The sequence below is a fragment of the Poecilia reticulata genome, linkage group LG5 (genome assembly GCF_000633615.1).
Source record: "Poecilia reticulata strain Guanapo linkage group LG5, Guppy_female_1.0+MT, whole genome shotgun sequence".
NCBI classification, from domain to species: domain Eukaryota; kingdom Metazoa; phylum Chordata; class Actinopteri; order Cyprinodontiformes; family Poeciliidae; genus Poecilia; species Poecilia reticulata.
The window spans coordinates 3,511,991-3,525,682 of NC_024335.1; the positions used below are offsets into that span (position 1 = coordinate 3,511,991).

At 41.3% G+C, this 13,692-nt stretch overlaps 1 protein-coding gene across 1 annotated transcript in view; it reads left to right on the top strand.

Annotated features, from left to right (window-relative positions):
- myhb (myosin, heavy chain b) overlaps positions 1-11,633 on the top strand; it is a 12,180-nt gene extending 547 nt beyond the window's left edge. The window contains exons 3-40 of the mRNA XM_017304801.1: positions 880-1,023; positions 1,109-1,265; positions 1,354-1,381; positions 1,463-1,574; positions 1,657-1,749; positions 1,838-1,901; positions 1,988-2,086; positions 2,217-2,320; positions 2,616-2,754; positions 2,833-2,951; positions 3,076-3,225; positions 3,302-3,472; positions 3,569-3,875; positions 4,009-4,079; positions 4,189-4,276; positions 4,358-4,475; positions 4,548-4,671; positions 4,920-5,056; positions 5,148-5,403; positions 5,486-5,728; positions 5,804-5,980; positions 6,071-6,216; positions 6,474-6,564; positions 6,671-7,060; positions 7,135-7,261; positions 7,347-7,465; positions 8,092-8,288; positions 8,371-8,554; positions 8,644-8,809; positions 9,070-9,194; positions 9,276-9,584; positions 9,669-9,872; positions 9,952-10,077; positions 10,625-10,795; positions 10,889-10,993; positions 11,081-11,176; positions 11,254-11,385; positions 11,482-11,633. Coding sequence (XP_017160290.1) covers positions 880-1,023; positions 1,109-1,265; positions 1,354-1,381; positions 1,463-1,574; positions 1,657-1,749; positions 1,838-1,901; positions 1,988-2,086; positions 2,217-2,320; positions 2,616-2,754; positions 2,833-2,951; positions 3,076-3,225; positions 3,302-3,472; positions 3,569-3,875; positions 4,009-4,079; positions 4,189-4,276; positions 4,358-4,475; positions 4,548-4,671; positions 4,920-5,056; positions 5,148-5,403; positions 5,486-5,728; positions 5,804-5,980; positions 6,071-6,216; positions 6,474-6,564; positions 6,671-7,060; positions 7,135-7,261; positions 7,347-7,465; positions 8,092-8,288; positions 8,371-8,554; positions 8,644-8,809; positions 9,070-9,194; positions 9,276-9,584; positions 9,669-9,872; positions 9,952-10,077; positions 10,625-10,795; positions 10,889-10,993; positions 11,081-11,176; positions 11,254-11,385; positions 11,482-11,502 — 5,610 coding nt within the window. The 3' untranslated portion in view covers positions 11,503-11,633. The remainder of the gene's footprint in view (positions 1-879; positions 1,024-1,108; positions 1,266-1,353; positions 1,382-1,462; positions 1,575-1,656; positions 1,750-1,837; positions 1,902-1,987; positions 2,087-2,216; positions 2,321-2,615; positions 2,755-2,832; positions 2,952-3,075; positions 3,226-3,301; positions 3,473-3,568; positions 3,876-4,008; positions 4,080-4,188; positions 4,277-4,357; positions 4,476-4,547; positions 4,672-4,919; positions 5,057-5,147; positions 5,404-5,485; positions 5,729-5,803; positions 5,981-6,070; positions 6,217-6,473; positions 6,565-6,670; positions 7,061-7,134; positions 7,262-7,346; positions 7,466-8,091; positions 8,289-8,370; positions 8,555-8,643; positions 8,810-9,069; positions 9,195-9,275; positions 9,585-9,668; positions 9,873-9,951; positions 10,078-10,624; positions 10,796-10,888; positions 10,994-11,080; positions 11,177-11,253; positions 11,386-11,481) is intronic.
- Positions 11,634-13,692: the final 2,059 nt, after the last annotated feature.

The following is a 13,692-nucleotide window of genomic DNA, read 5'->3' on the forward strand; positions in this document are numbered from 1 at the left end:
TATATATATATATAATTTTTTTTTTATCTCTGAAAGAATTTGTTTGAACTTGAGTAAAAAAAAAGTATATTTACCTGAGTTGGTTGAACATCAGACTAAGATTTTTTTTTGGATTTTAAGTAGTCATGTATGCTCACCCTGGGTCCAGCTTTAAATAGCTCAGAGGAATTGTTTGCCTTAATGTCCAAATTGCTCTTTGTTAGATCCTCAGATTAGACTCAAGACTTTGATGAAGGTGGCAGAAAAAGGATCAGTTATGTACTAAATACAGTCATTACACTACAAGTGAAAAAGAAGGGTCAAAAATAAATACTTCAATCTTTAATCAAATGTGAAACTTCTTCATAAAGTCTGAAAACGGTAAATAGGTTACCCAACTACTCCCTAAACTAGTTATGAGGTAAAACAAGATTTTACAGTGGGTTGATGTCAAAGAGTTGATCATTCTTTTCCATGTTGAAATATAGAAAGGGGTAATCACAGAAAAAGGACACAAAAACATTTAGATTTAAATATAGAGTAACCAGTCAGTAATTTTCTGATTTTGCCACACTGGACATGCAATCTGAAAATACATAAGCCAAGATCAAGCTGTTCTGGCCTACTAAACATTGACTTGGTCGAACAAACACACCTTTTTTTGTTGTAATATTGTCACTTTTTACAAGAATAACATTGTTTACTGGACGATGCACTAATTTATGAGCGATGCCATCTGGAGTCCTAAAGGAAAGAGACCTGGCATTTTCCATGATGCTCCATTTCGGAATGCCATTAAGGTTAATGTTTGGCTAATCAGAAGTACAGGCCGAAAATTTAGTAGAGCTCAGTAAGCACAGCTATTCTGTCTATGTTTGTGTTTGTTGAACACTACATCAGAGTATCACCGTGAAGGAAGATGAAATCTGCCCCATGAACCCTCCAAAGTTCGACAAGATTGAGGACATGGCCATGATGACCCACCTCAACGAGCCTGCTGTGCTGTATAACCTCAAAGAGCGATATGCAGCATGGATGATCTACGTAAGTTTTCCTAAGTACATGTAGAAGAACCAGACGATGATTTCAAGAAAACATGCATCATGAATGATCCTCTGTGACCCTGCAGACCTACTCCGGGTTGTTCTGCGTCACTGTGAACCCCTACAAGTGGCTGCCAGTGTACGATGCAATGGTTGTTGCAGGATACAGAGGAAAGAAGAGAATTGAGGCTCCTCCCCACATCTTCTCCATCTCTGATAACGCCTATCAGTTTATGCTCCAAGGTACCACACTTTGTATAATCAATAAATACAACCGTTTCACCTCAAACATCCACATCCGACATTTTGTGCATCATTTTCCATCTTACAGACAGAGAAAATCAGTCTATCTTGATCACGTAAGTGTCAAGTATTTTGAGGTATTTTCATCATTAATTGCATCACTATTTTTCTAATTAAACTGTGTATCTTCAAACCAGTGGAGAATCTGGTGCAGGAAAGACTGTGAACACCAAACGTGTCATCCAGTACTTTGCGACAATCGCAGTAGCTGGTGGAAAGAAATCTGAGCCAGTTCCTGGAAAAATGCAGGTCAGTGAAATTGCAAAACAATAAATGATACAAACACACAAACAAAGAGCTGTTCAACTAATGAGATGAATRTCGCCTCCAGGGRTCACTGGAAGATCAGATCATTGCAGCCAACCCACTGTTGGAGGCTTATGGAAATGCCAAGACTGTGAGGAATGACAACTCTTCCCGTTTTGTGAGTTCAACTTGAAATTGTCTCGTTATTTTGGTGACAGCAATCAGTGTCAGCGTTTTAAATAAAACACTTTCCTGTTTCCACACAGGGAAAATTCATCAGAATCCACTTTGGGTCAACTGGAAAGCTGGCTTCAGCTGATATTGAAACATGTAAAACTTTCTATTTAAGTCTTTTTACACTTTTTATTTATACTTAAAAATAGATTTTTTWAAATTGATAATGTGAATCCACACAGATCTGCTGGAGAAATCTCGAGTGACATTCCAGCTGTCTGCTGAGAGGAGCTACCACATCTTCTATCAGCTCACAACGGGCCACAAACCCGAGCTAATAGGTTAGAAACAAATGAATACTGCAGCTATTCCACAAGTTAACAATATCTTACCACAAGCTATTTACAGTATATAGAATAAGTTTCATAATTGATATATTGATATTAACAGAGATTTACTTTGTGTTTTTAGAGGCTCTCCTGATTACTACTAATCCCTATGACTATCCCATGATCAGTCAGGGTGAAATCAGTGTGAAGAGTATCAATGACATTGAAGAATTCATTGCCACTGATGTAAGACATTTTCAAATATATTTCATTATAGCTACCTGGGGTTGGGCGATATGGCAGAGGCATATTTTCTTCTAATATTTCATATTTTCTTCTAAACGACAATTGGTCTGGAACTGTTTTGCTAAACTCGATAAACAAAAATAGACAATGTCTCTCTCTCTCTGTTTTGACAGACTGTCAACAGGTTCTAAATTTTCAAGATCTAAAGCTGCCTTATCGACTTCCTGTGTAGTCAATATATTCTTTAACATTATACTCTGTGCTACAAACTTCTTTTTAACCTAATTTTTCACAGACTGCCATCGACATCCTGGGTTTCACTGCAGAAGAGAAAGCTAACATTTACAAGCTAACAGGAGCTGTGATGCATCATGGAAACATGAAGTTCAAGCAGAAGCAGCGGGAAGAGCAGGCTGAACCTGATGGCACTGAGGGTATAAAACAAACAATAAAGTTTCAATGTCTTCCAGATTTCGTTTCGAAGAATGGYTGAGAATTTGTTTTTCTTTCAGTGGCCGATAAAATCGCCTACCTCATGGGTCTGAACTCTGCTGATTTGCTCAAAGCTTTGTGTTACCCCCGAGTGAAGGTCGGGAATGAGTTTGTGACCAAAGGTCAAACTGTTCCCCAGGTGATCAAGTCAGACAATCTACAAATTAATGATTGCCAAAGTTTGATAAGTTTATTTTATTCTGGATATGTTAATTTCAAATCAACATCCAAGTTAATGTGATGTATATTATGTCTAAATTCAGGTCAACAATGCAGTGAGTGCTCTCTGCAAGTCTGTCTATGAGAAGATGTTCTTGTGGATGGTCGTCAGAATCAACGAGATGTTGGACACCARGCAGCCAAGGAACTACTTCATCGGTGTCTTGGACATCGCTGGTTTTGAAATCTTTGATGTCAGTAATATTGGGATTAACCTTTAAATCAGTGAACCAGCATGGTAAACATCTAAAAGAGTCTGTCTTCCAACAGTTCAACAGCTTGGAACAGCTGTGCATCAACTTCACCAATGAAAAACTGCAACAGTTCTTCAACCATCACATGTTCGTCCTGGAGCAAGAAGAGTACAAGAAGGAGGGAATTGAATGGGAGTTCATTGACTTTGGCATGGACTTGGCTGCGTGCATTGAGCTCATTGAGAAGGTCAGCAACAAGCTCAGACACATACTGACCAACACAGGGAATCATTTAGATGCCTCAAGATGTCTTGATTTTAATTGCATGTTTCCATCCTGACAGCCTCTAGGCATCTTCTCCATCCTTGAAGAGGAGTGTATTGTTCCCAAGGCAACAGACATGACCTTCAAGAGCAAACTGTATGACCAACATGTGGGAAAAAGTGCTCCCTTCCAGAAACCAAAACCRGYCAAAGGCAAASCTGAGGCTCATTTCTCTCTGGTGCACTATGCTGGCACTGTGGACTACAATGTTGTTGGCTGGCTGGAAAAGAACAAGGATCCTCTGAATGACACTGTAGTTCAGCTTTACCAGAAGTCCTCTTGCAAGCTTCTGGCTCACCTCTATGCATCTCATGCATCGGCAGACGGTAAGAAATATATTCTTAGGTAACTTTGTTGAGTTTGTTATTTTTAAAGCAACCACATATAATAGTTTCATGAAGTATAAGTAATCTTCTAATTTCACCATATGAAGCCTACTATATTTTTTATATGTTACAGCTGAGGGTGGCGGAAAAAAAGGTGGCAAGAAGAAGGGTGGGTCGTTTCAGACGGTGTCAGCTTTGTTTAGGGTAAGACTTACTATATTCTAAATGTTGCTACGACTTTCAATTAAAATGTTGGTAAGCAATGAAACAGATCAATTTAAAATATACACATTTGAATTTCCACATTTTCCAGGAGAATTTGGGCAAGCTGATGACCAACTTGAGGAGCACTCATCCACATTTTGTGCGCTGCTTGATTCCAAATGAATCAAAGACTCCTGGTAAGCTCAGTCCATATTTGGAGTTTGACATAATCCGAACATGTGAGACAGAGAAGAAGACTTATTTTATGTGCATTTCAGGTCTGATGGAGAACCATCTGGTCATCCACCAGCTGAGGTGTAACGGCGTGCTGGAGGGCATCAGGATCTGCAGGAAAGGTTTCCCCAGCAGAATCCTCTATGGTGACTTCAAGCAGAGGTGAATATTGGATTTAGAAATTCATCGCATAACTTACAGATGAATAACAAAAGTATTTCTAAATTTTATCAGATACAAAGTGTTGAACGCCAGTGTCATCCCTGAGGGACAGTTCATTGACAACAAGAAGGCCTCTGAGAAACTTCTGGGCTCTATTGATGTTGACCACACTCAGTACAAGTTTGGCCACACCAAGGTAAACTTGGATTCAACTGAATTTATGTCTAATTGGCCAATTCAGGACAACAACTTTAATTCATTGAAAAATAACTCTGTTATATTATCTGATTCAGAAAAGTCTAGAGCAACTAAATGCTGCGAGTTATTGTTCTGTAAGAAAAAAATTGTTATAAGCATCAAACGATTCTTCACAACAAATGCTGGTGCAAGAAGGAAGTAGTGCTGCTTTTCTGGGATTGTAATGTGTTAACGATGTCATTTCAGGTGTTCTTTAAGGCTGGTCTGCTTGGTCTCCTAGAGGAGATGCGAGATGAAAAACTTGCAATCTTGGTCACAATGACTCAGGCTCTCTGCAGAGGCTTCCTCATGAGACGAGAGTTTGTCAAAATGATGGAACGCAGGTGATTTATCCACAATGCCTTAAACATAAGAGGGAAGCTGCAAGTGTTAAGAACCCTAATATTGTTGAATCAATATTTCCAACATTTTCAGGGAAGCCATTTACTCCATCCAGTACAACATCCGCGCATTCATGAACGTCAAGACTTGGCCATGGATGAAGCTGTACTTCAAGATCAAACCTCTGCTGAAGAGTGCAGAGACGGAGAAGGAGATGGCCCAAATGAAAGAAGACTTTACCAAGACCAAAGAGGATCTGGCAAAGGCTTTGGCTAAGAAGAAAGAACTGGAGGAGAAAATGGTTTCTCTCCTTCAGGAGAAGAACGACCTGCAGCTGCAGATCCAGTCGGTATGTTTACGAGCGCAGAGATTTAATCTCATAAGATACAAATATTACAATAATACCACATTAATTTCTTCTGCAAATCTAGGAGGGTGAAAACCTGGCTGATGCAGAGGAAAGATGTGAGCAACTAATTAAAGCAAAAATCCAGCTTGAAGCCAAACTCAAAGAGACGGCTGAGAGACTGGAGGATGAGGAAGAGATCAATGCTGAGCTGACAGCAAAGAAGAGAAAACTCGAGGACGAATGCTCTGAGTTGAAGAAGGACATCGATGACCTGGAGCTGACTCTGGCCAAAGTGGAAAAGGAGAAGCATGCCACTGAAAACAAGGTTTGAGTTTATGAATCACATTTCTGTTAAATGCAATTTAACCAAATTACTAAAACAATTTATTTGTCAATGCAGGTTAAAAACTTGGTTGAGGAAATGGCTTCTCAAGATGAGACCATTGCTAAGCTGTCAAAGGAGAAAAAAGCCCTCCAGGAGGCCCATCAGCAGAYCCTGGATGACCTGCAGGCAGAGGAAGACAAAGTCAACACTCTGACTAAAGCCAAGACAAAACTGGAGCAGCAAGTGGACGATGTAAGCATAATTGTTTTGTTTGAGTCAGCAACAGTTCTGTTTTTTTTAAATACATGTGATCACTGACTTCTGATTCTCTCTTTGCACCAGCTTGAAGGTTCCCTGGAGCAGGAAAARAAGCTCCGTATGGATCTTGAGCGAGCCAAAAGGAAGCTGGAAGGAGATCTGAAACTGGCTCAGGAAACCATAATGGATCTGGAGAATGACAAGCAGCAGTCTGAAGAGAAGATAAAGAAGTCAGTAAATCTGAATTAGTTAACATTTGGTTTAATACTTTGTGTACTTCAAAGACTATCAAAAACCAGCAAACCCAACAACCTAAAGAATCAAAAATTTCCCTCAGTTGCAAGACAACTAATGCTATCAGAAGTTGAATAAATTCAAAGCTCTACCTTAGAGTAGCATATTGCTTAACGCAAAACAATTAACTTTTCAACATAAAACCCCCTAAATGTTATATGTCTATATAGTTTATATTTTTGTCTTTTTGCAGGAAAGACTTTGAAACAAGTCAGCTTCTCAGCAAAATTGAGGATGAGCAAGTGCTTGGTGTTCAGCTTCAGAAGAAGATAAAAGAACTTCAGGTTGCTTTAAAATGTCGTCTTTTTTTAACCTAGCTTTGATGAATGTATTGCTTTTATTACACTCAGCCCTAAGTAATGCATTTGTGATTCTTTGAAAATCTGTAAGGCCCGAATTGAGGAGCTGGAAGAGGAAATTGAGGCTGAGCGAGCTGCTCGGGCCAAAGTGGAGAAGCAGAGGGCCGATCTCTCCAGGGAACTTGAGGAGATCAGCGAGAGGCTTGAGGAAGCTGGAGGWGCSACWKCWGYTCAGATYGAGATGAACAAGAAGCGTGAGGCTGAGTTTCAGAARCTGCGTCGTGACCTTGAAGAGGCCACCCTGCAGCATGAGGCCACGGCCGCATCTCTCCGTAAGAARCAGGCCGACAGCGTGGCGGAGCTGGGAGAGCAGATCGATAACCTCCAGAGAGTCAAACAGAAGCTGGAGAAAGAGAAAAGTGAATACAAGATGGAGATCGATGACCTCTCAAGCAACATGGAGTCCATTGCAAAAGCAAAGGTTGGTTACAGTAGAACTGAAAAACTCCAATTGTAAAGATGCACTTTGAGTCAACGCACCTTTTTCTAATTAAGGGGAACCTTGAGAAAATGTGTCGCAGTCTTGAGGATCAACTGAGTGAGGTGAAAACAAAGAATGAAGAAAATATGCGACAGCTGAATGACATCGGCTTACAGAGGGCAAGACTGCAAACAGAGAATGGTAAAACTTTTGACCAATATTTTGACATTTGCAACCTTCTCAACAGATATTTTTGTTGACATGTCAGTTTGCTTTGCTTAATTAGGTGAAATCAGTCGCCAGGTGGAGGAGAAAGATGCCTTGATCTCTCAGCTGACAAGGAGCAAGCAGGCTTTCACTCAGCAGATTGAAGAATTTAAGAGGCGTATTGAAGAAGAAGTTAAAGTATGCACCGTCAAACTGCAATTTTGTAACTACCGTATTTTCCGCACCTAAAAACCTTCAATTTCCTCAAAAGCCGACTGCGCCTTATAATCCGGTGCACCTTATATGGACCAATATTCAGCCACAACAGGCCTAGCAACTACGATAAGCAGCTGCCGACTTCATTTTCCCCCGTAGAAGAAGAAGCGCGCGGTGCATGCTGGGATAGTTGTCAGAGCGCTTGTTTGTAATCTATTAATAATGTTTGACTGACCTAACTACCTTCTGACCATCTAGAATCAGATCGTCTGCAGATCATTTAGCACCACGTTCTCCACGAACATGCTGTGCGCGAACAGAGAAGGGTGACCATCGTCCAGCCACGTCCCGGCCCAGTCGCAGAAGGTTCTCCTCGCCGACCGGAGTCGGACTGTTTTGTTGACATTCTCTTTAGTGAATGCATAACATAACTCCAGCCTCTACTTTAGCGTCTATTCTATGCGCCTTATAATGCGGTCCGCCATATATATGAAAAAAAATTTTAAATAGGCCATTCATTGAAGGTGCGCCTTATAATTCGGTGCGCCTTATAGTGCGGAAAATATGGTAATTAACAGATGAACACAAACACCTCTCACTCTTTTAAGGCCAAGAATGCTCTGGCTCATGCGGTCCAGTCGTCTCGTCATGACTGTGATCTGCTCAGAGAGCAGTATGAAGAGGAGCAGGAGGCCAAAGCCGARYTGCAGCGCGCTATGTCCAAGGCTAACAGYGAGGTGGCTCAGTGGAGAACCAAGTACGAGACTGATGCCATTCAGCGCACTGAGGAGYTGGAAGAGGCCAAGTAAGTCWAACTTTTACTCTTATGRTGATGATTTGAAATTACGAAGGTTTCAGGTTTTTTAAATCAAACATACTCTCTGCAGGAAGAAGCTCGCCCAGCGTCTTCAGGATGCAGAGGAGTCCATTGAGGCWGTGAATGCAAAATGYGCCTCTCTGGAAAAGACCAAGCAGAGGCTGCAGGGTGAGGTGGAGGACCTGATGATCGACGTGGAGAGAGCTAATGCTCTGGCTGCAAATCTTGACAAGAAGCAGAGGAACTTTGACAAGGTTTTGTTGTTGTCATTTCAGTCCTGTTCTTACTGAGGGACACAAAGTCAACAATGGGCAACAAATATTTGACCTGTTTGTGTTTTCAGGTCCTTGCAGAGTGGAAGCAGAAGTATGAGGAGAGCCAGGCCGAGCTGGAAGGAGCTCAAAAGGAAGCTCGCTCCCTCAGCACTGAAATGTTTAAGCTTAAGAATTCATATGAAGAAGCTCTGGACCATCTGGAGACCTTGAAGAGGGAGAACAAGAACCTGCAACGTAAGAGCAACTTAACATTTTCAGTCAAATAATGAAACTAGTGACAGTGCTTGAAATTGATAAAAGGTTCCAGATTTAAAAGGTGAATGGTATCTGAACAATCATGGAAATGCATTCATACATTGTTCCACACCTTTGACTCTGTTTTTAAACTTGTGTAATATTGTAGACCATTGTTTAGCAAATCTCAGAAAGAAGCATGTAGTCAATCTGTTCAGTGTTCAGCAAAATAACTATTTTATTTGGGGGGTTTTTTGCAGAGGAAATTTCTGATCTGACTGAGCAAATCAGTGAAACTGGAAAAACCATTCACGAACTAGAGAAATCCAAAAAGGTTGTAGAGACAGAGAAGACTGAACTTCAAACTTCCCTTGAGGAGGCAGAGGTATTGGCTTCACCCAACTAATTTCAAAAGACACTGTTTATTGGAGCTCATCGTTACTAACAGACTGATTTCTTTTCTAAGGCCACCCTGGAGCATGAGGAATCCAAGATTCTCCGCGTCCAGCTGGAGCTTACCCAAGTCAAGAGTGAAATTGACAGAAAACTTGCAGAAAAGGAYGAAGAGATCGAGCAGATCAAGAGGAACAGCCAGAGGGTGATGGAGTCCATGCAGAGTACTCTGGATGCTGAGGTCAGGAGCAGGAACGACGCCCTGAGAATCAAGAAGAAGATGGAGGGAGACCTCAATGAGATGGAGATACAGCTGAGCCACGCCAACCGGCAGGCGGCAGAAGCCCAGAAGCAGCTGAGAAACGTTCAGGGACAGCTTAAGGTACTGCAGTTCACTTAATAGAGAAGGTTGTCTTCAAATTTTAATGAAGACAGCTGTATTGTTATTGTGTTTGTCATTTTTAAGGATGCACAACTGCACCTTGACGAGGCTGTCCGAGCACAAGATGACATGAGAGAGCAGGTTGCGATGGTGGAGCGCAGGAACAACCTGATGGTTGCTGAGATCGAGGAGCTCAGAGCTGCTCTGGAGCAAACGGAGAGAAGCCGCAAAGTGGCTGAACAGGAGCTGGTGGATGCTAGTGAGCGTGTTACACTGCTGCACTCTCAGGTATTTGATAATCAAATCAGCATGTTCACGTTACCAAACATACGATTATTGAACATCGTTTTAACTATTGACTGTTTAGAATACCAGCCTCATCAACACCAAGAAGAAGCTGGAGGCTGACTTCATTCAGGTCCAAGGTGAAGTGGAAGATGCCATTCAGGAGGCAAGAAATGCTGAAGAGAAGGCCAAGAAGGCCATCACTGATGTGAGTCCTGCTGATTTCTATGCGAAAGTCAGCTTTCCATAACAGAACGTGAACATTTCAACAATGCTGTCTCCTGAAAAATCCAGGCTGCCATGATGGCAGAGGAGCTGAAGAAGGAGCAGGACACCAGTGCTCATTTGGAGAGGATGAAGAAGAACCTGGAGGTNCTGCTCTGGAGCAAACGGAGAGAAGCCGCAAAGTGGCTGAACAGGAGCTGGTGGATGCTAGTGAGCGTGTTACACTGCTGCACTCTCAGGTATTTGATAATCAAATCAGCATGTTCACGTTACCAAACATACGATTATTGAACATCGTTTTAACTATTGACTGTTTAGAATACCAGCCTCATCAACACCAAGAAGAAGCTGGAGGCTGACTTCATTCAGGTCCAAGGTGAAGTGGAAGATGCCATTCAGGAGGCAAGAAATGCTGAAGAGAAGGCCAAGAAGGCCATCACTGATGTGAGTCCTGCTGATTTCTATGCGAAAGTCAGCTTTCCATAACAGAACGTGAACATTTCAACAATGCTGTCTCCTGAAAAATCCAGGCTGCCATGATGGCAGAGGAGCTGAAGAAGGAGCAGGACACCAGTGCTCATTTGGAGAGGATGAAGAAGAACCTGGAGGTCACGGTGAAGGACCTGCAGCACCGTCTGGATGAAGCTGAAAATCTGGCCATGAAGGGAGGCAAGAAGCAGCTCCAGAAACTGGAAGCTAGGGTATGTGCAAGGGGAACACTCCTCGTAGATCTTTCTTTTTTTTTTCCAGTTACAACAATGTATTTACTATCATTTTACTTTTCTTTCATTAAGGTTCGTGAATTGGAGGGTGAGGTTGATGCCGAAGTGAGACGCAGTGCAGATGCTATCAAGGGAGTACGAAAGTACGAAAGAAGAGTGAAAGAGCTGACCTATCAGGTTAATGGCTGTGGCCACAACAAATGTAACACGCACAGAACATAAATTATTTTAAGAGTCTGAGAAACTTTTGATTTTGCACTGCAGACAGAGGAGGACAAGAAGAATATTGCTCGACTGCAGGATCTGGTGGACAAACTGCAGCTGAAAGTGAAATCCTACAAGCGACAGGCTGAGGAGGCTGTGAGCAAACTAAACTTGTTTGTTTTAAAATATATTTAAGCATAGAGAAGTTGACTTTATGGTGCCTCGTTGAACAGGAGGAGCAGGCCAATGCTCACCTCACCAGGTACAGGAAGGTGCAGCATGAGATGGAGGAGGCTCAGGAGCGCGCTGACATCGCAGAGTCCCAGGTCAACAAGCTGAGGGCCAAGAGTCGGGAGATTGGCAAGGTACAAAAGCAAATCTCCAGCATAACTCTCGTTGATGTACCTTTTTGACTTTAAAACTCGGTACTGAAGAGTATCACTGTTATCCTGCCATTTCAGGCCAAAGACTCAGAGGAGTGATGAAGAAAACGTGCCTCCATTATGTGGTATCAAGGAATCATACAATATGAGTGACTTGCTACACACTGACTTTAGCATGTAAGGCACGCATTAATATTGTCAAATCAATAAAAGTAGCGGAGTTTGATGAATTTGTTTTCTGTCTTTTTATGCCTCACTGAAAGAGGAAAATTAAAAATATATAAAGCACATCAAACACATGTGCCTGCAAAGCTTTTACATTAGCATATATGCTAACAGGTAATAATGTAAGATCATTATCAACCAATGGGGATAATTTGAAAGGAATTCTTATATAAAACTTATATAAAACTTTTTTTAAATTTTATCTCATTAAAAACGTACCTGGAGTGCTGACTCTTTCATGCTGAGCTTCTGGACCCACATAGCAACCGGGGGTCCACCTCGCCCACTCAGCTCTACCAGATTAGCGGCAGCAGTAGTAGACACTTGGTGGCTCATGCAACCGCTGAACAGCCTGGAGAAGTATTGTTGTGATGACGTACCAAAGAAGGAGTGGGAAGAGGTAGAAGATTCTTAAAGAGACAGAGGCCAATTTCAGTAGATATGATCCAAACTCAAATTTCTTTTAATTCTTATTTTAAGCATTTTTATTACAACTAAAGGTAACGTCGTTACTTTTGAATAGAAACCTGAAATTATAACTTCAGCTTCTCCATGTACAGAAAGCAGCAGCTGCAATGACTACTAGTACCCAATTCAAGCACACATTTTCCGTTTCCCAACCATCTTTGAATAGAAAACTTTTGCATTGATGCAAATACAAATAATGACAATAGGCATAAGCAGATATACTGTGCTCGCTAAACAAGGTTATACAGAATCACTATGTTTTTGGGTTTATCTGTCAGCAAAACTCACCAGACTATGAACAAACTGATTATTACAACTACAAATCATTCAAAACCATCCATGCTATTCATTTTTGCTGCTATAATTTCTTAATTTCTTGATTCTGTCTGTGAGTGACAAAATTATTGTCACCATTGCAATTATCAAAATAAAAATGTCAATTCAAGGACACAAAGAGTAAGCACAACATTTTTGGTCAAGGTGCTTAGAACCATTTTTGCTCTAACGGTGGTACACGGGCTCCCTCTAGTGGTCCTGTGGAGACAATTTGGTGTCACTTGGCAAATTCGCGAATTGAAAAGTGCTTTTGTCCCAACGTGGGGGAATCCAGGTGTACCAGCAGCAAGAAATAGGAAAACTGAAAAAAAGGATAGGAGACTGTACAATAAAGCCAAATTTACAACATATAAAAAAATATAGTACAGACATTAAATGTATCATAAGGTCCAAAGAAAAATGAAAAAGAGAAGGGTTACTTAAAACATTTAAATAAAGTGTTAATTTTTGCATAGAAAGCTCCAACAAACTATTTACAATAAATTAAATATACTGTGCAAATACAGCAAGGATGTGCAAAAAACACCAGGGATGTAAACACTGATTGAGTCTATAGGGAGCAGTGATGGTATCCTGAAATTACCATCAATAACACTCCTTTGTGCATCTAATGCGTCAGTCTGTCACTAAAGGAACTCTCCAGTTCAGCAACAGCTTCATGCATGGGGTGCAAGACTTTATTTAACAGTCAGTGAGGCTATTTTAACCAAAGTTCTTCTGTCTCCCACCCCCTCCATTGGGCCAAAGGGTCGTCCTAGGACAGAGCTGGCCTCCCTGATTATCTAATCACTTCCTCTTAGCTATAGATAAGTTGCTGCTCCTACAGAGATCAACACAGAAAATGGCCGATGCCTCTACAGAATCAAAAAAAGGTGCCCCCTGCACTCAATAAAGTATTGACAAACCAAACATATGTGACCACACCAGATGTCACAAAGAGCAGCATCTATATACATATAATGTTGAAGATCCATGAAAAGAAAAAATCCCTTTTGGAAAAAATATAAATAAATCACCCACAATACTTCCCACAGTCCCAACAGAAGCTATTGAAGTTTATGGTTGATGCATACTTTGGAAACGTGGTGAAATGAGTGACGGGAACATGCTGCTGTTAGTTTAGGTCGCCAGAGGTCAGCATTGGACGGTAGATGCTGCTTGTCTACAGCGAGAGCTGATCCGTGCCGTTATTTATCAGGTGAAGCGCAGACTGTTTTGTCGCTTTCAGAGTCAATTTCTTGCTTATAGTTTTATACATAC